This window comes from Triticum aestivum, chromosome 3A (assembly GCF_018294505.1).
Source record: "Triticum aestivum cultivar Chinese Spring chromosome 3A, IWGSC CS RefSeq v2.1, whole genome shotgun sequence".
NCBI classification, from domain to species: domain Eukaryota; kingdom Viridiplantae; phylum Streptophyta; class Magnoliopsida; order Poales; family Poaceae; genus Triticum; species Triticum aestivum.
Genome location: NC_057800.1, coordinates 198968079 through 198987900, shown reverse-complemented (window position 1 = coordinate 198987900; position 19822 = coordinate 198968079). Strand labels below are relative to the sequence as shown.

The following is a 19822-nucleotide window of genomic DNA, read 5'->3' as shown; positions in this document are numbered from 1 at the left end:
TCCCATTCTCTAGCACCACAAATATATCTGGATCCTCTTCGAATCCGGGGTCAAGGTCCTGATTGTGGCCCTCGGGCTGTGGGGCGGGGCTGTAAAGCCCCTCGGAAGTCTTTCGCCAGTGTTGTTATAAATGGACGGGTTAATATTTCAGTGAACAAAGCTCAGGGAGGGGAATGAGTGGAGCAAAAAGGTTGGGGGCTCACCTAGCTAGGAGGATTGTACATGGAACATCCTTCTGTGTGTGTGATGCGCGTGAACTCCTCTTCCTCACCCTTGAACAGTTCGGCCAATATTTTGACTAGGGCGGCAGGGGTGTATGGACCTTTCCTGCCGCAGCGGGAGGTGTCATCTTCCCCATTGTAATTCCACATGGTAAGTCCTCTGTATTGGAGTGGCTGAACTCCCCGTACTATGGAGGTCGCCATCACTTCGACTATCGTATACCCAGACTGGGCAAGCGTCATGATCTTGATCAGGAGTTGGTGAACTTCCGCACTATCTTCCTCCTCGAGGCTCCGAGGGCGCCAATTGTGGTGTTTCTTCAGAGGAACACTCGCAAACTCAGGGAGACCTCTCCGGACTGGATCTGGAAGTACGGCGTCATCAATGTAGAACCACTCAGAGGTCCACTTTTTAGAAGTTTTCTTCGGTGTGTTGGATAGGTATCCAGTCTCAGCAATACGCCATATTTCGGCCCCGCCCACTTCAAATATCGATCCCTCATGGTTGCGCGGGACAAGGCAAAACAACTTTCTCCACAGAGCAAAATGGGCCTCACAACCCAGGAATAGTTCACATAAAGCAACATAACCCGCAATGTGCAGGACGGAGGCTGGGGTAAAATTGTGCAGCAGGAGGGCATAATACTCCAGAAGCCCTCGGAAGAATGGGTGAATTGGAAATCCCACGCCCCTCAGCAGATAGGGGACGAAGCACACTCGTTATCCCGCAGACGGATTGGGGAAATCCTCCGCCTTGGTTTTGTCGTTGAAGGAGGCCAATCCTGCTCGAACAGGGACCAATTCTGCAGGGGGAAGAAATCCCATCGTTTACAACTTCTCCAATTGGCTGTGGGACACAGAGCACCTCTCCCACTCACCTCTCTCTAGGTTGGAACGGGAAGAGGAGCTGGGAATGTTAGCCATCTTGGAATGGTCTTTCCTGGCAGTCTCTGAGGATTTTCTCCGCGTGGTGGCGAAAGGATCTGAGATCCAATCTCTTTAAATAGACGCTCTTTCTTGCATGGCTAGGGTGTTATTTGCAAAAAATACCCTGACCGTCCGCATTCACCCGACACGTGGAAGATGAAGTCATAGATACACAGAAGCCGAGGGACGCGACATTGGATTAAAAGCCGAATACGTTACTTGGAAGTCGTCGGAGGGGGAACCCGCCTTGCAATGCCAAAGACAATCTGCGCGCCGAACACCTCATCATTGAAGCCTGGTTCGGGGGCTACTGAGGGAGTCCTAGATTAAGGGGTCCTTGGGCATCCGGCCTGTTAGCCATGGGCCGGACTGATGGGCTGTGAAGATACGAAGACCGAAGACTGCACCCGTGTCCGGATGGGACTCTCCTTGGCGTGGAAGGCAAGCTTGGCGGCCGAATATGTAGATTCCTTTCTTTGTAACCGACCTTGTGTAACCCTAGACCCCCCGGTGTCTATATAAACCAGAGGACTTAGTCCAGAAATAGAGAGAGACTCATTACCATAGTCATACAGGCTAGACTTATAGGGTTTAGCCATTACGATCTCGTGGTAGATCAACTCTTCTAATACTCGTATCCATCAAGATCAATCAAGCAGGAAGTAGGGTATTACCTCCATAGAGAGGGCCCGAACCTGGGTAAACATCGTGTCCCCTGTCTCCTATTACCATCGACCTTAGACGCATAGTTCGGGACCCCTACCCGAGATCCGCCGGTTTTGACACCGACAACCCCCCCCCCCCCCCAAACCTATTCCAATTCGGTCTCCTGCCCAAGGGGGTGCACCAGCCCCTTGTGGGCTGGTGTGCTTCCTTCTTATGGCCCATAAGGCCCATAACTTCTCCGGGGGGTTCTGGTAACCTCCCGATACTCCGGAAAAATGCCCGAACCGCTCGGAACCATTCTGATGTCCAAATATAGGCTTCCAATATATCAGTCTTTATGTCTCGACCTTTTTGAGACTCCTCGTCATGCCCGTGATCACATCCGGGACTCCGAACAACCTTCGGTTCATCAAAACACATAAACTCATAATACCGATCGTCAGCGAACGTTAAGCGTGCGGACCCTACGGGTTCGAGAACTATGTAGACATGATCGAGACTCACTTCCGGTCAATAACCAATAGAGGAACCTGGATGCTCATATTGGTTCCTACATATTCTACGAAGATCTTTATCGATCAAACTGCATAACAACATATGTTGTTCCCTTTGTCATCGGTATGTTACTTGCCCGAGATTTGATCGTTGGTATCTCAATACCTAGTTCAATCTCATTACCGGCAAGTCTCTTTACTCTTTTCGTAATGCATCATCCCGCAACTAACTCATTAGTCACAATGCTTGCAAGGCTTATAGTGATGTGCATTACCGAGAGGACCCAGAGATACCTCTCCGATACTCGGAGTGACAAATCATAATCTTGATCTATGCCAACTCAACAAACACCATTGGAGACACCTATAGGGCACCTTTATAATCACCCAGTTATGTTGTGACCTTTGGTAGCACACAAAGTGTTCCTCCGGTATCCGGGAGTTGCATAATCTCATAGTCATAGGAACATGTATAAGTTATGAAGAAAGCAATAGCAACAAACTAAACGATCATCGTGCTAAGCTAACGGATGGGTCAAGTCAATCACATCATTCTCTAATGATGTGATCCCGTTCATCAAATGACAACTCTTGTCCATGGCTAGAAACTTAACCATCTTTGATTAACGAGCTGGTCAAGTAGAGGCATACTAGTGACACTTAGTTTGTCTATGTATTCACACATGTACTAAGTTTCCGGTTAATACAATTCTAGCATGAATAATAAACATTTATCATGATATAAGGAAATAAATAATAACCTTATTATTGCCTCTAGGGCATATTTCCTTCAGTGGGTGAGACTCTGGGCGAAAGCTTCGTGCTTTGGTGCCGGTGGAGGCGATGCATGTGGGTGTCGCGTCCCTCTTGGGGGCATCGTTGTGGTCCCCCTCTCCGTGTCAGGGCTTCAGGTGAAAACCATCGTCTTTCGGCCGCGGCGACGGTGGCGTGTGGCATCGTCACCCCCTTGGGGACGTCGCCATAGAGCTCAGGCACCCTTCGATTACGTCTCTTCGACATCGACGAGCGAGCTCGGATCCTCTCTCTCTCTATGCCCCCTCGAATCTGGCAAGAGGTGTTCCTAGCGGCTTCTTATCTTTTACACACGACGTCGATCTCATCGCTCTCGGTCCTCGGTGTCTGCATGCAGGATCAGCGCTCCACGGCCCGGAGCGAGAGGACATGGGGGGGGGGGGGGGTTCTCTTCTTGTCAGTAGCCTCGGGTGTTTCGTCTTAGGGTTGTAATCTTGCTTTACCTTTGATTTTTCATCACCTTGTAGCGGTTCGGCTATGTTGCTTTATATATAAAGCGAGATGAAAGACTTTTTCGATATAGAATCGACGGCCAGCAAGTGGTCTGGCAATGGTCTCCTATCGGACTATCGAACTATAAATATAAAGTGTTTCCTTTGATTTCGGGGGGGTGGGTGCAAAAAAGTTGACGAAAAATAAATTAAGGAGGCTAATTCCCACATATCTCTTTCTTAGTCCCATTGTTAATTTTGGTGGGATGAAACATCTTTTCAGATTCCCACGACTAGAATTCCCATCACACACCAAACATGAGATTGGGACTATCTTAATCTCTTGCAAATTCCCATTCCCTTGCTTTCGCGCTATCAAACACACTGCTACTGCTAGGCAATCACCTGGTGACCATTGTTGTACGTCTGCTTCATATCATTATATCCCTATATAGTGACTAACAGGTGCTGCAGGACGAACGACCGCTACTGCCGCCACCAGCAGCACCAGGAAATAGAACTGAACGCCCAACATGTAAATTGTTGTTGTTCTGTATAGCTTTGTGATGAAGTGCCCACATGGAAACCTGACATTAGATATCCACATACTCGAGTAGCATCAAGGATAATTTGCATCATGGTTGACAAACTAACACCACACTTAAGAAGTTGAGATACACTTCAACGGAAGAATATAATAAACAGTTCGAGCAAATGTTAACTAAGCTTGTACGCGTGCTCCCAGGAAAGCTCTTCAAGAATCTCAATTTCAAGAGTCCATCTGATCTATCTCAGAAAAAAAAAGATCGAGCATGACTGCAAAGTAGAACAAAGTATGTTATATCATACAAAAATGGGATAAACTAATACATATTTAATTATTGGTGCAAACCATATCCTGATAGGGCTATCTCTAGTTTTATTGAAACACGCTGAGAGAAATATTTCCTCCTCGATGCAACCACAAAACTAAAATTTCCAAGTTAGGCAAGAGACATACCTGTCAAAAGATTCTGTTCTCCCATTTCAGCATCTCCGTAGCCCAATTCTTAATGGGATTCGCTCGAGCAATCATAGCATCCATGTTGGGATAAAAAAAGATCCAATCCTCTTTTAATGTGCACATCATATCAGCATGGAAGTCGCATGCACTGATAATTTCTTCATTACAAATGCTATGGTCTCCATGAGCCATTCCAACAAAGTCCTCGTAACGCCCATAATATGATTCATGATATGGGTGAACAATTTTTTTCCCTAGAAACTCACAGTGGAAGCAACGAACTTTCGTCCAAACAAAAGTAATTATATTATCAGACTTCTCATAAAAAAGGAAAAACACAAAGCTAAGTGCAAAAGATGGATCTAAAAGCCAATGAAGAGAACCCATTGATACGGAAATTTAGAGTACGTAAGCTGCCTAGGGACACATTACTATCCACCAAAATAGTTATGGTGGGACTAAAAATTGCACCAGGCAAACATGCCATCACTGTCGAGGATGTGGAAATATCACTGTGTTTGGCCCAGTGTTCGGAAAAGAATTGAGCAAAGCTTCATTAATTCTGATTCATTGATTTCATTGGACCAACAATTCAATGACTGGATGTAATTTTCTCGGAGGAGCCACCACAGATTTTGGGTAATCTATATATCTTATACAAACATATTTGGAAAATGGCATTTCTAATAATTCATGCTTCTACAATGCCAGCTACACTAATTGTAGTTTACCAGTGTTTTAACTACAAATTTCCACAGCAACACAGGGGGCATCCTTCTAGTACATGTTCAGAAGTTCAGATCGCTAAATGATTAAGGAAAATGCTTAAGTGGTCTAATACTTTCACGTTTTCAATTTCTAATATTTGAGATGCCCATCTTTAAACCTTAAGAGACTTAAAAAAAGTATGAGGCTTAATCATGCTAACTATAACCAGTTTCTGTTAGTACGCAAAGAGGGAAGCTTTGAGTACATAGGCTATACACAATTCTGGAATATGCATGTAGAGCATAAACATAATTGCACTACAAAGTAAGGAGGTTCTTCTAATTCTCACAAGCCAAGCACTCTTGTTTTACCACTTCTATTTCAACTAACTATGCAAATCACAGAATACAAGATACCTACTGTGTGAAAGAGAGCTGAGAGCATACCATCAGATATCCAAGAACTAAATACTGGGACGCACAGGGGAGGTGTTTCCTTGTCATCTTCATCATCATTGCTGCATTCAGCGAAGAACAGTACTGGATCTGTGGCAGCAGAATTTGATCCCTCACGTGTTGCCCAAAAGGTGATGAGAGAGTATTCAAATTTGCCCTTTTTCTTAAAAAGATCAGCAGTTCCACCCTTGACCGCACTGAGGATTCACACCACAAATAACTTGAAGTTCATAGTGCACCAATATAGAGCAAGACAGGAGAAGGGAGCATTAAAAAAGATGCATAATAGTTACACTTCAAGTATGTTCCTTTTTACAAATGTTTTTACGTAAGAATATAGGAAAATATATTCAAACATTTATTATAGAGACATATTAAGTTATCAAGTACTTTCCATGGGACAAAATGACTATAGTCTTTCACGAAGTTCCTTATTACCGACATTATATAGCGTAACTTGGTGACCTTTGAATTACATTGTACTATGCACAAATTGACAGAAATAGCTGTTACACTTTAGTATTTATGACAAACTACAACTTGACAACTTACTGATTTGACGTTGATAGAAATATATGAAAATTTGGATCCTAAAATACAATACTAAAAGTTAAGTATTGGCCGATAAACAAATAATTTTCATAAGTGTTAGAACTTATTACCACTTTGCTCCTGCAGATATGTTTTCAAATTTATAATTAACAATATGTAAATATATGAATATTATTTAAAACCATCACAACCTCAAGGCTTTTGATTTCTTCTACGATCACTACAAATACATATAGCCATAAATGAAATCCATGTACAGATATATTAATGTGAGATATAACACGTACAATTGTACTTACAAAACAAAAACAAATATGTGTATAGTTTTGCCTTGTCATATTTAGTTATAACGGTGAACCATCAAGCAAAAGGTAGTGTGATTTTATTTGCTCTGCACTATTCTTCTCACATGTGATAATTTCTTATTTTGAACCAAATACAATTCCATTCCACAAACAGCAAGAGCAGATGGGTGCTGAAGAAGCAAAACATGTTGTATGAAGTTACATTAGATGGCATGTACGGCATGAAATGTTTGATCACATCGAAAATAGTATGTTGGAGAAGCTAAGCAACCTCTAGTTGTGGTAATGACAAAAAAATAAATTATTAAAGACGTATTATAATGAATATGCAAAGATGACATATAGTGTCGTACGCTTATGAGGATTATTACAATTTGGCAGAGTATAGATTTGTGTCCTCTTAGGGAAGTATGACTACGGAAATAGTAGTACATGAACTATTTGTCATAGCTAGGTCTGAACATTAGGATTTCCACAGATTTTCTCGAAATGGATAGAACAGCATAAAACCCGAGGCATAGGGCATGAAGATTTAATTTACGTAGTTGACAAAATCAACCTATAAGATATAGGAGAAAGAAGCATAGTCCTTTCTGGAACAAAGTTCTTGTCAAGATTCTAAAGATTTCTTATATTGCATTAGATATGTATAATATACGTATATAATGAATGACACACGTATGCAGAGAACATGATTAATTAGTTGTTCCTAGTTCGATCAAACTTTCATTAAGAAAAGTATATATTAGGCCTAAAAGTTGCAGGTTTCCACCTGAAATATACATATAGAGAAATATTCTTTCATATATCTAAGATGAAGTTTTCACAAAAGCGGTACATTCCTCAGATTACAGCTAGTAGTTGGCAAAAAATTCAGTGGCTGCCATGGCCTTTCCCCATTTTGTCTGTTCTCCACAAAGGAAATAATATTTTCAAGTACTGTAGGTTTATCACTTCATTTTATCCCCAATAAAATGGCTGTAAAGCTCTAATGGTACAAAGACAAAACAGTGATTAGGCACATACTCCAATTCGGAAAATAATCAATAGCAGGGAATTGATGAGTTTCTGTTACAATGATCTGAATAAATTTCCAATAGTCACCTCATATTTTGTACCAACAACCCTGATCTCTGATGAAGCATCCCCTTGTAGCCGTAACCCCACAACAAAGTGTGCCTGACCCAAGTAAATCCATCCTTATATCCACATAGAATATGAAGTCGGTAACTCCACATGCCAAATAAAAAAGGTAAAGAATAGGATCCATGCACTTCTGATATATTCTTTTTATAGAGCTTAAAATTCATCTTGTAGCTGTCATGGTTTTGCCTAGCAACCTAATACATGAGAAAGGAAATGTTGTGGTGTAAACCCATAGTTTGACGATGTGATGAATGTACCTTTCATAAAAAAAGTGCAGTTAAAATGCAAAGACTATAGTAGAAAGTAAAGAAACAGTGGAAGAAGAAACAGTTCAGTTCTTTCTAATTGGTAAGAAATTGTGTAGCTAATCACTATGTTGAAATTCAAAGACAATCAAGAAAAGTTGGTGGGTTGAAAGCCATACAACATTCGCATTATCTCGTGATGTTCAGGACATAGTACACAGATTTATCCGCTGGAGGAAGCATTCTCAGCCGAAAAATAAATGCTATTTAGTGTGGTTACCAAGTTCTGTCATCAACGAAAGGCGAGGATGCCAATAGTAAGCACTCTATGATTTCTGTACAAATTATGTAATGGAAGCGTTTTTTTATGACTTCAGCAGAAGTACTATGATATTTCTACACATTATGCAATGGACGGGAAGCAATTTTCAACCAAAGAAGAAAACACATTGAATACCTTAGTGGATTATTAGATGCTATCGTATTTCTCTTCAATGTAGTAACAATTGAACTCCAGAAGTAATTCACTTGTGTGTAGGAAGTTGATCCTGCAAGGCATGAGATGTATTCAATATAAAGGAAAATTTTATCTGAGCATAAGGTACATTTGATACTTGGAAGTGGAACTACCCCTCTACAATATGCTACAAATAGGCATACTTCTAATTTCAGTCATTTACTGAACAACATTTTCAAATGCTCTGATTATGATCAACTTCAGTTATAAAGATCACATAATTTGAACTAACACTATGAAATTTAGAAATCATCTTAAGGGCTTGAACTTACTCGACGGCAAAAAATCTGTGCGCTGGCCCGTAACATATATATACATAGCAGCCAACTCTTGCAGATCGCTCCTCTCTAGTGAAGTACCTAAATAAAAAAATCTCAGCTAAAAAACAAACAGTAGAGACCTTTTGAAAATAGGAAGCAAACAAACCGAAGGATACTCTTTGGAAAATTTTAATGATTAGGACAACTGTTGCATATATCATACTGCACTAAATTATTAAGATAGGTAGAGTTCTACTTCATCTTCCTGGTGGAATGCGAACAACATAAAAACTTATGGTGAAATAACTCATTTGTAGATGAGAGGGTAGAGTTAGAAGAAAGACACAATTTGAAACTTAAAATTGTGTTATACTTCGACTGTCCAGGTGCAATTAGTATGCAGTTTAGTTGCAAACCGTACCTCATACAACTAAAGCGCCAGTGCTGGTTGAAAATATGAATGTCCTTAGTGAATACAAATGCAGTTTTGGAACACAGTACATGAAAGACTTAACAAATTCGTTAGGAAAAGTCTTCTATATGAATTCAACTATTGGCAACTTAACAATTCATCAAACACTTCCAACGCATTGTAAAATAGAAAGAAATAATTCAGATTCAGACTCGCGGAGGAAAGGCCATGCGAAGAGAAAAGACGTTGTTTGCTGGACAGAGTTCCATAACACCAGTTCGATCTCACCATTGTCGACCGATACGCCTAGGTCCGGCCACTTGCAGGACATATGTGTGCTGCTTGTCTCACAATGTAGCTCCTCATTGATCGGCACCGCCCCAACACCGCATCTGTTTGACTATTTCCTCTAAAGAATAAACGACCTCGCATTTAGAGAAAGAAGTAGTGACAATCTTAGAAGAAAGACACAATTTGAAACTTGAAATTGTGTTATACTTCGACTGTCCAGGTGCAATCAGTATGCAGTTTAGTTACAAACCGTACGTCATACAACTAAAGCGCTAGTGCTGGTTGAAAACATGAATGTCCTTAGTGAATACAAATGCAGTTTTGAAACACAGTACATGAAAGACTTAACAAATTCGTTAGTAAGACTCTTCTATATGAATTCAACTATTGGCAACTTAACAATTCATCAAACACTTCCAACACATTGTAAAATAGAAAGACATAATTCAGATTCAGACTGGCAGAGGAAAGGCCATGCGAAGAGAAAATACGTTGTTTGCTGGACAGAGTTCCATAACACCAGTTTGATCTCACCATTGTCGACCGATACGCATAGGTCCGGCCACTTGCAGGACATGTGTGTGCTGCGTGTCTCACACCATGTAGCTCCTCATTGATCAGCACCGCCCCAACACCGCATCTGTTTGACTATTTCCTCTAAAGAATAAACGACCTCGCATTTAGAGAAAGAAGTGGCGACAATCACGCGACGGAGAAGCAAAATAGGTCACGGTACATGAAGCTACCAGGCACTCTCACTAATCAATCACAAAATAGGCTGTGTACATGAAGCAATTGCATCCTAAAAAATTGGAAAAGTGATTACTCGAAGAAGAAAATTTGGAGAGGGGGTAGGTTATTTGCCTTTTCAACTAAGACGCCGGGAGCAACCGCAGCGACCCTTCCTTCTTCCTCTGGACTGAAAGCAGCCACCACCCGGAGACGGAGCGGCGGCACTTCCTTCCTCGTAGCAGGGAGCAGTCCAGATCTGGCCGCCGTCTTTGTCGCCGCCATGGATAGGCACGGTCCCAGGATTTCCATCCAAACACGCTTGGGCTGTTGGACCTCCAAAATATCAGAAGTTCTCAATAGATTGAACGTGGAGTTTGTTATGTGAGAATAAAATAGATTGGACGTGCGGGCCGTAAATTGAACATGTAGTTCTCCCTTGATTGAACGTGGAGAAGTTTTCCATAGATTTAACATGGAGTTTGTAAGAAAAAAAAGGTTGGATCTTGCGGGCCATAAATTGGACGTGGAGTTCTCCCTAGACGTGGGGAACTTTTTTATAGATTGAACGTGGAGTTTTTCTAAAAAAATAAAAGATTGGGCATGCAGGTCATAAATTGAACGTGGAGTTATCCTGAGATTGAACGTGGAGTTTGTCAAAAAAAAAGATTATACATGGAGTTTGTGTAAAAAAAAAGATTCTACATGGAGTTTGTTCCAAAAAAAATATTGAACCTGGAGTTAATCTACACCGTAATTATTAGGTCCCACCAGATTAACGGCTTGTAAAATCTAATTAACGTGGGAATTTTTAGGAAGTCTAGAATTAGTATAGGTATAGATAGATAGATATAGATAGATAGATAGATAGATAGATAGATAGAAGATGTTTTAAGCAAACACAGGTATAAAACAAAGAATACAACAACATAGGTGAATGCACAAACCCCTTGTTTCTGGGAGTAGCTCTTCAACGCAGCTTTGACCTTCCTGACATAGAAGTTTTGGTCAGCCTTAAAAAATTTCTGAATCTCTGAAATGAACATTTTTTGGTTTTCAGATAAGAACTCCGAGCTTGAGGCCAACTTTTCCAGTTGTTGAACCTGCTCATCTGACTTGGTAGGTGAAGATTTGGGTGACAAAGACATGGTGAGTCCCTCAAATCTGCAGTTCTTGACTGCATGGGTCAGCATTGTTGACAACTCAGTCGAATTCATGTTCAGGGCTGACAGGATGAATTTCTCCAGTGCTTTAGGGTGAGGGTGCCATGAATTAACAGCTGCTTCCCTAAAGGCATTGAGGTACACATCAGACATATGATGACCATGTTGCTCTGCTATGTCGATGGCTGACCAAACATCAGCATTGCTCTTGAGCAGGAACTTGATAGCATCATGCTCAGTCAGATGGTGGAAGAGGCGACGGAGGAAGGCGATAAGGCCATAGAGGGAGCAGCACTCTATTCGCATAAGGGCATTGGTGCATATCATGTCCACCTCAAAGTCAAGCGCATACTCATGCTGCGTGGAGATTACAGAGTCATACCAGATGGTGTTGAAAATGATGTTGGAAATGAACTCATGTGATTCGCTCCCGTTGGCGGATGGCTCTCGCGTGCGCTGGCTCTGGCGACGCCCTGGTCGTCTCAGCGGCGCCGCCGCTGCCACCCTCGCCCCTGGCCTCGCCCGCGGCCGGCCTGCCGGCGCCCCCCTCGCCCGATTCCCCGCCGTCTCCTCCGGCTGTTCCTCCGCGCGAGTCCTGGGCGGACCTTGCCGAAGCTGCCGATGTGGCTGCGGGCCGCCCCATCGCCTGCCGCGACCGCATCCCGCCCCGCGCTCCGGTCCGGCCGCCTCCATCCGTCACTGCCGGCGGCCGAACTCCCAGCGGCCTCCCGCGGGACCGATCGGCGCCACCGGCGGCCGTCGGGCGCGCTGCCGTCTCCTGGGTCGAAAGGGGACGCCTTGGGGTCTCGGGCCCCTCCCCGGCAGCGTCGTGCTGGCGGCTGGGACGTTGCCGGCCGCGCCGACCGCGGTGCTGCGCTCGACTCCTGGCGGTCCCCCGCGTTGGCGGCATCCGCCTCTGCTCCGGCCGGCCAGTCACCGGCGGCGGCGCTCGCGCTCTCGGGCATCCTTGTCTGGAGAGCCCCCTTTCGCCCGTTCATTTCCTCCTTCGGGGCTGCTCCCTCCCTGTCTCCGGCCGGCCGGCGTGCCGTGCCCTGGCCGCGCCGCCCTCGTCCTGCCCCGGCGGCGACCTCCGCGGCGGCGCCTGGGGAAACCCTCGTGCCCCGGTTGGTTGCCCCGGGCCGGTCGTTTCGGGCTGCGCTGCTGCTGGGCCTCCCTAGGGCCCAACCAGTCGGGCCTTCCCCCGGGCTGTCGGCTGCTGAACCCCTAGGTGGGATGCAGGCCGCCGACCGCTGCGTGGGCCGGCCGTCCAGCCAGGCCGCGCGTGGTGTGGCCCAGCAGCGCCCCCCGGCGCGGTCTGGCCCGTCCCGGCGCTCGATTTGGCCCCCTGTAGGGTTTCCTCGTGCCCCCCGTGCCTCGCCCCTCGCTCCCCATCCCGCCACCACGCAGGCCGCCTCCCTTGTCCCCTCTGGCCGCCACACCCCCTCGCCCCCCTCCCCCGCCGGCCATGCCCCGGGACTGGGGCGATGCCAAGCCCCGCCCGAAGCGGCGTGTGGATGACCGCCGGGATCCTCCGCGCTCCTCCCCCGACGGCCTCCGGCAGGAGGCTGACCTCCGGAGCCAGCTCACCTCCCGCCCGGCTCGCCGTTCCCCTGCTCGCGACTCCCGCGACCCCCGCCGCTCCCCGGCGCGGGATGACCGCCGTTCACACTCGCCAGCCCGTCGGGATCCGCCTCGGGAGGACTCTCGGGACCGGGCCAACTCGCCTGCCCGGCGCTCCCCTGCCCGAGGCCGGTCACCGACCCGGCGCTCGCCGGCCCGTGACGGTCGTGGTTCCCGCCGGCCTTCCCCTCCGCGTCAGGCTCCTCCCGCCTCCGGGTCCACCGCCCCTGAGAACCGGCATTACCAGCCCCCGCGCGCCCAAGCCGCTTTTCCGCCATCTAACGGTGGCAACGGGAACCGTGGGCGCCCGGGCACTAAGAAGAAGAAGAAGAAGGGGCCGCCTCGCCCTCCACCTGCTGCCTCCTCCGTTGCCGTGGTGACCCCGGCCTCGGGTGTCGTCGCCGCCCCCGAGGGTCCGCCGTGCTTCAACTGCGGCCTGCCCGACCACTTCCAGGTGGCTTGCCCCAACCCACCGACCTGCTACCTCTGCAAGGAAGCCGGGCACCCTGCGGTTCTTTGTCCGGAGCGCCCGGTCACGGAGGAGATCATGATGTACGGCCACGGCATCGAGGACATGGGCTTCTTCCACATTGAGGTGCCGAAGCTCCCGCCTCCCTCCCCCTCGCTCCTGGCCCTTGTGACGGTCGTGGGGGAGGGCGTCGCCACTCTAGAGCTGATCGAGGCCGAGCTCAACCACCTCTGCCGATGCAAGTGGGATTGGCAGGTGACCTCCACCGCGCCCAACGCCTTCTCGGTGATCTTCCCCGACGCCCTGAGCATGGGCCTCTGCACCTGTAGCGACAGCATCACCTTGGCCCTCAACGGGATTGTGGTGAACATCTCCGAGACGAGGTGGGATCCCAAGGCCGTGGCGGTCCTCGACACTACTTGGCTCCTCATCGCCGGCCTCCCAGACGTGGCCCGGTCTGAGCGGGTCATTCGCAGTATGTCCAAGATCCTGGGCAAGGTGGTGGTGGTCGACGAGCTCTCTCTGCGCAAGGAGGAGGAGGTCCGGGTCAAGGTGAAATGCCTGGACGCCTCCAAGCTCCACACCACGCTTCGGGTCTTCTTCAACGACGACGGATACGACCTCACCATCTACCCCGAGCCACCGAACCACATCGGCCGCCCCTGCCTCTTCGCTGACAGCCTCCAGGGGGGGCCCGCGGATGCCGATGGCTCCCACCACCGGCGCCCCCGCCACTCCCGCTTCGACGACCACGAGGAGGACGACGACATCTCTGAGCACTCCCGCTCCCCGTCTCGTGAGCCCGCCAACCCCCCCTGGGGTCGCGGCGGCTCCGGGCAGGGCCGCACTCGAGTGTCTGCCGCTGACCTCGCGGTGGCTCTTCAGCTGGTCGCACCCCCAGTGGCGCCCTCTCCCCTGCCTCGGAGTCGGCCAGTGACATCTTGAGTGTTGGTCTGCTCGTCGTGCCCCCCTCGTCGCCCCGTTCTCCGTCCGCCGACTCCGCTCGCCGCTCCTCTCCATCGGATCTGGAACCACCCTCCCCCCGGCCCCGACCCCTCTGGTCCTCACGGGTGGTGACGGTGGGACCCCTTGAAGGAAATATGCCCTAGAGGCAATAATAAAGTTATTATTTATTTCCTTATATCATGATAAAAGTTTATTATTCATGCTAGAATTGTATTAACCGGAAACATAATACATGTGTGAATACATAGACAAACAGAGTGTCACTAGTATGCCTCTACTTGACTAGCTCGTTAATCAAAGATGGTTATGTTTCCTAACCATGGACAAAGAGTTGTTATTTGATTAACGGGATCACATCATTAGTTGAATGATCTGATTGACATGACCCATTCCATTAGCTTAGCACCCGATCGTTTAGTATGTTGCTATTGCTTTCTTCATGACTTATACATGTTCCTATGACTATGAGATTATGCAACTCCCGTTTGCCAGAGGAATACTTTGTGTGCTACCAAACGTCACAACGTAACTGGGTGATTATAAAGGAGCTCTACATGTGTCTCCAAAGGTACATGTTGGGTTGGCATATTTCGAGATTAGGATTTGTCACTCTGATTGTTGGAGAGGTATCTCTGGGCCCTCTCGGTAATGCACATCACTTAAGCCTTGCAAGCATTGCAACTAATGAGTTAGTTGTTGGATGATGTATTACAGAACGAGTAAAGAGACTTGCCGGTAACGAGATTGAACTAGGTATAGGACACCGACGATCGAATCTCGGGCAAGTAACATACCGATGACAAAGGGAACAACGTATGTTGTTATGCGGTCTGACCGATAAAAGATCTTCGTAGAATATGTAGGAGCCAATATGAGCATCCAGGTTCCGCTATTGGTTATTGACCGGAGACGTGTCTCGGTCATGTCTACATTGTTCTCGAACCCGTAGGGTACGCACGCTTAAGGTTACGATGACAGTTATATTATGAGTTTATGCATTTTGATGTACCGAAGGTTGTTCGGAGTCCCGGATGTGATCACGGACATGACGAGGAGTCTCAAAATGGTTGAGACATAAAGATTGATATATTGGAAGCCTATGTTTGGATATCGAAAGTGTTCCGGGTGAAATCGGGATTTTACCGGAGTACCGGGAGGTTACCGGAACCCCCCGGAAGGTATATGGGCCTTAGTGGGCGTTAGTGGAAGAGAGGAGAGGTGGCCAGAGATGGGCCGCACGCCCCTCCCCCCCTTGGTCCGAATTGGACAAGGAGAGGAGGCCGGCCCCCCTTCCTCCTCTCTCTCCTCTTCCCCCCCCCCCTCCCTCCACGAATCCTATTCCAACTAGGAAAGGGGGGAGTCCTACTCCCATAAGGAGTAGGACTCCTCCTGGCACGCCACACCTTGGCCGGCCGGGCCCCCTCCCTTGAACCTTTATATACGGAGGCAGGGGCACCCCTAGAGACACAAGTTGATCCATGTGATCATATTCTTAGCCGTGTGCGGTGCCCCCTTCCACCATATGCCTCGATAATATTGTAGCGGTGCTTAGGCGAAGCCCTGCGACGGTAGTACATCAAGATCGTTACCACGCCGTCGTGCTGACGGAACTCTTCCCTGACACTTTGCTGGATCGGAGTCCGGGGATCGTCATCGAGCTGAACGTGTGCTAGAACTCGGAGGTGCCGTAGTTTCGGTGCTTGATCGGTCGGGCCGTGGAGACGTACGACTACATCAACCAAACGCTTCCGTTGTCGATCTACAAGGATACGTAGATCATACTCTCCCCTCTCGTTGCTATGCATCACCACGATCTTGCGTGCGCGTAGGAAATTTTTTTGAAATTACTACGAAACCCATCAGTGGTATCCGAGCCTAGGTTTTATATGTTTATGTTATATGCACGAGTAGAACACAAGTGAGTTGTGGGCGATATAAGTCATACTGCTTACCAGCATGTCATACTTTGGTTCGGTGGTATTGTTGGACGAAGCGGCCCGGACCGACATTACGCGTACGCTTACGCGAGACCGGTTCTCCCGACGTGCTTTGCACATAGGTGGCTTGCGGGTGACAGTTTCTCCAACTTTAGTTGAACCGAGTGTGGCTACGCCCAATCCTTGCGAAGGTTAAAACAGCACCAACTTGACAAACTATCGTTGTGGTTTTGATGCGTAGGTAAGATTGGTTCTTGCTTAAGCCCGTAGCAGCCACGTAAAACTTGCAACAACAAAGTAGAGGACGTCTAACTTGTTTTTGCAGGGCATGTTGTGATGTGATATGGTCAAGACATGATGCTAAATTTTATTGTATGAGATGATCATGTTTTGTAACTGAGTTATCGGCAACTTGCAGGAGCCATATGGTTGTCGCTTTATTGTATGCAATGCAATCGCGCTGTAATGCTTTACTTTATCACTAAGCGGTAGCGATAGTCGTGGAAGCATAAGATTGGCGAGACGACAACGATGCTACGATGGAGATCAAGGTGTCGCGTCGGTGACGATGGTGATCATGACGGTGCTTCGAAGATGGAGATCACAAGCACAAGATGATGGTGGCCATATCATATCACTTATATTGATTGCATGTGATGTTTATCTTTTATACATCTTATCTTGCTTTGATTGACGGTAGCATTATAAGATGATCTATCACTAATTATCAAGAAGTGTTCTCCCTGAGTATGCACCGTTGCGAAAGTTCTTCGTGCTGAGACACCACGTGATGATCGGGTGTGATAGGCTCTACGTTCAAATACAACGGGTGCAAAACAGTTGCACACGCAGAATACTCAGGTTATACTTGACGAGCCAAGCATATACAGATATGGCCTCGGAACACGGAGACCGAAAGGTCGAGCGTGAATCATATAGCAGATATGATCAACATAGCGATGTTCACCAATGAAACTACTCCATCTCACGTGATGATCAGACATGGTTTAGTTGATTTGGATCACGTAATCACTTAGAGGATTAGAGGGATGTCTATCTAAGTGGGAGTTCTTAAGTAATATGATTAATTGAACTTAAATTTATCATGAACTTAGTCCTGGTAGTATTTTGCAAATTATGTTGTAGATCAATAGCTCGCGTTGTTGCGTCCCTGTGTTTATTTTGATATGTTCCTAGAGAAAATTGTGTTGAAAGATGTTAGTAGCAATGATGCGGATTGGATCTGTGATCTGAGGTTTATCCTCATTGCTGCACAGAAGAATTATGTCCTTGATGCACCGCTAGGTGACGGACCTATTGCAGGAGCAGATGCAGACGTTATGAACGTTTGGCTAGCATGAATATGATTTGATCATGTTTATTATAATACGGTTATTCATTTAAGTAAGAGAATAAATTGTTGTTCTGTTTACATGAATAAAACCTTATATGGTTACACACCCAATGAAAATAGTTCGTTGGATCTCGATCGTAGTGATACACATAATCATAATATTGAAACCAAAAGATGCAAAGTTAATAATGATAGTGCAACTTATTTGTGGCACTGCCGTTTAGGTCATATTGGTGTAAAGCGCATGAAGAAACTCCATGCTAATGGGTTTTTGGAACCACTTGATTATGAATCAGTTGATGCTTGTGAACCATGCCTCATGGGCAAGATGACTAAAACGCCGTTCTCCGGAACTATGGAGCGAGCAACCAACTTATTGGAAATAATACATACTGATGTATGAGATCCGATGAGTGTTAAGGCTCGCGGCGGGTATCATTATTTTCTGACCTTCACAGATGATTTGAGCAGATATGGGTATATCTACTTAATGAAACACAAGTCTGAAATATTTGAAAAGTTCAAAGAATTTCAGAGTAAAGTGGAGAATCATCGTAACAAGAAGATAAAAGTTTCTATGATATGATCGCAGAGGTAAAATATTTGAGTTACGAGTTTGGCCTTCAGTTAAAACAATGTGAAATAGTTTTACTACTCACGCCACCTGGAACACCACAGCATAATGGTGTGTCCGAACATTATAACCGTACTTTATTAGATATGGTGTGATCTATGATGTCTCTTATCGATCTACCACTATTGTTTTGGGGTTATGCATTAAAGACAGCTGCATTCACGTTTAAAAGGGCACCATCTAAGTCCGTTGAGACGACACAATCTGAACTGTGGTTTGGCAAGAAACCAAAGTTGTCGTTTCTTAAAGTTTGGGATTGTGATGCTTATACGAAAAGGTTTCATCCTGATAAGCTCAAACCCAAATCGTAGAAATATGTCTTCATAGGATACCCAAAGGAGACTGTTGGGTACACCTTCTATCACAAATCCGAAGGCAAGACTTTTGTTGCTAAATTCGGAGTTTTTCTAGAGAAGGAGTTTCTCTCGAAAGAAGTGAGTGGGAGGAAAGTAGAACTTGATGAGGTAACTGTACCTGCTCCCTTATTGGAAAGTAGTTCATCACAGAAATCTGTTCCTGTGACTACTACACCAATTAGTGAGGAAGCTAATGATGATGATCATGTAACTTCAGATCAAGTTACTACCGAATCTCGTAGGTAAACCAGAGTGAGATCCGCACTAGAGTGGTACAGTAATCCTGTTCTGGAAGTCATGTTACTAGACCATGACGAACTTGCGAACTATGAGGAAGCGATGATGAGCCCAGATTCCGCGAAATGGTTTGAGGCCATAAAATCTGAGATATGATCCATGTATGAGAACAAAGTATGGACTTTGATGGATTTGCCCGATGATCGGCAAGCCATAGAAAATAAATGGATCTTCAAGAGGAAGACGGACGCTGATAGTAGTGTTACTATCTACAAAGCTAGAATTGTCGCAAAAGGTTTTTGACAAGTTCAAGGTGTTGACTACGATGAGATTTTCTCACTCGTATATATGCTTAAGTCTGTCCGAATCATGTTAGCAATTGCCGCATTTTATGAAATCTGGCAAATGGATAAACAAAACCGCATTCCTTAATGGATTTCTTAAAGAAGAGTTGTATATGATGCAACCGGAAGGTTTTGTCAATCCTAAAGGTGTTAACAAAATATGCAAGCTCCAACGATCCATCTATGGACTGGTGCAAGCATCTCGGAGTTGGAATATACGCTTTGATAAGTTGATCAAAGCATATTGTTTTATACAGACTTACGGTGAAGCCTGTATTTACAAGAAAGTGAGTGGGAGCACTACAACATTTCTGATAAGTATATGTGAACAACATATTGTTGATCAGAAATAATGTATAATTTTCTAGAAAGCATAAAGGAATATTTGAAAGGAGTTTTTCAAAAAAAGACATCGGTAAAGCTGCTTACATATTGAGCATCAAGATCTATAGAGATAGATCAAGACGCTTGATAAGTTTTTTCAATGAGTACATACCTTGACAAGATTTTGAAGTAGTTCAAAATGGAACAGTCAAAGAAAGAGTTCTTGCCTGTGTTGCAAGGTGT

At 45.9% G+C, this 19822-nt stretch overlaps 1 protein-coding gene across 20 annotated transcripts; it reads right to left on the bottom strand.

The window, feature by feature from the left end:
* Nucleotides 1–4086: 4086 nt before the first annotated feature.
* Nucleotides 4087–12522, bottom strand: LOC123060955 (uncharacterized). 20 transcript variants are annotated; one of them, XR_006428382.1, is made up of 8 exons: nucleotides 11123–12522; nucleotides 9444–10511; nucleotides 8756–8842; nucleotides 8424–8514; nucleotides 7680–7915; nucleotides 5710–5915; nucleotides 4553–4836; nucleotides 4087–4368 (listed from the first exon to the last, which is right to left on the bottom strand). XR_006428382.1 is itself a non-coding variant. In XM_044483825.1 (8 exons), the coding sequence occupies exons 2-7, from the start codon at nucleotides 10021–10023 to the stop codon at nucleotides 4556–4558; spliced, it is 783 nt and encodes a 260-aa protein (XP_044339760.1). In that variant the 5' UTR covers nucleotides 10024–10103; nucleotides 10311–12493; the 3' UTR covers nucleotides 4087–4368; nucleotides 4553–4555. The 20 variants fall into 20 exon arrangements, 7 of the variants coding, with proteins under 7 accessions (XP_044339760.1, XP_044339755.1, XP_044339757.1 ...); XR_006428387.1 differs by having other exon boundaries at nucleotides 7680–7774; XR_006428381.1 differs by having other exon boundaries at nucleotides 7680–7754.
* Nucleotides 12523–19822: the final 7300 nt, after the last annotated feature.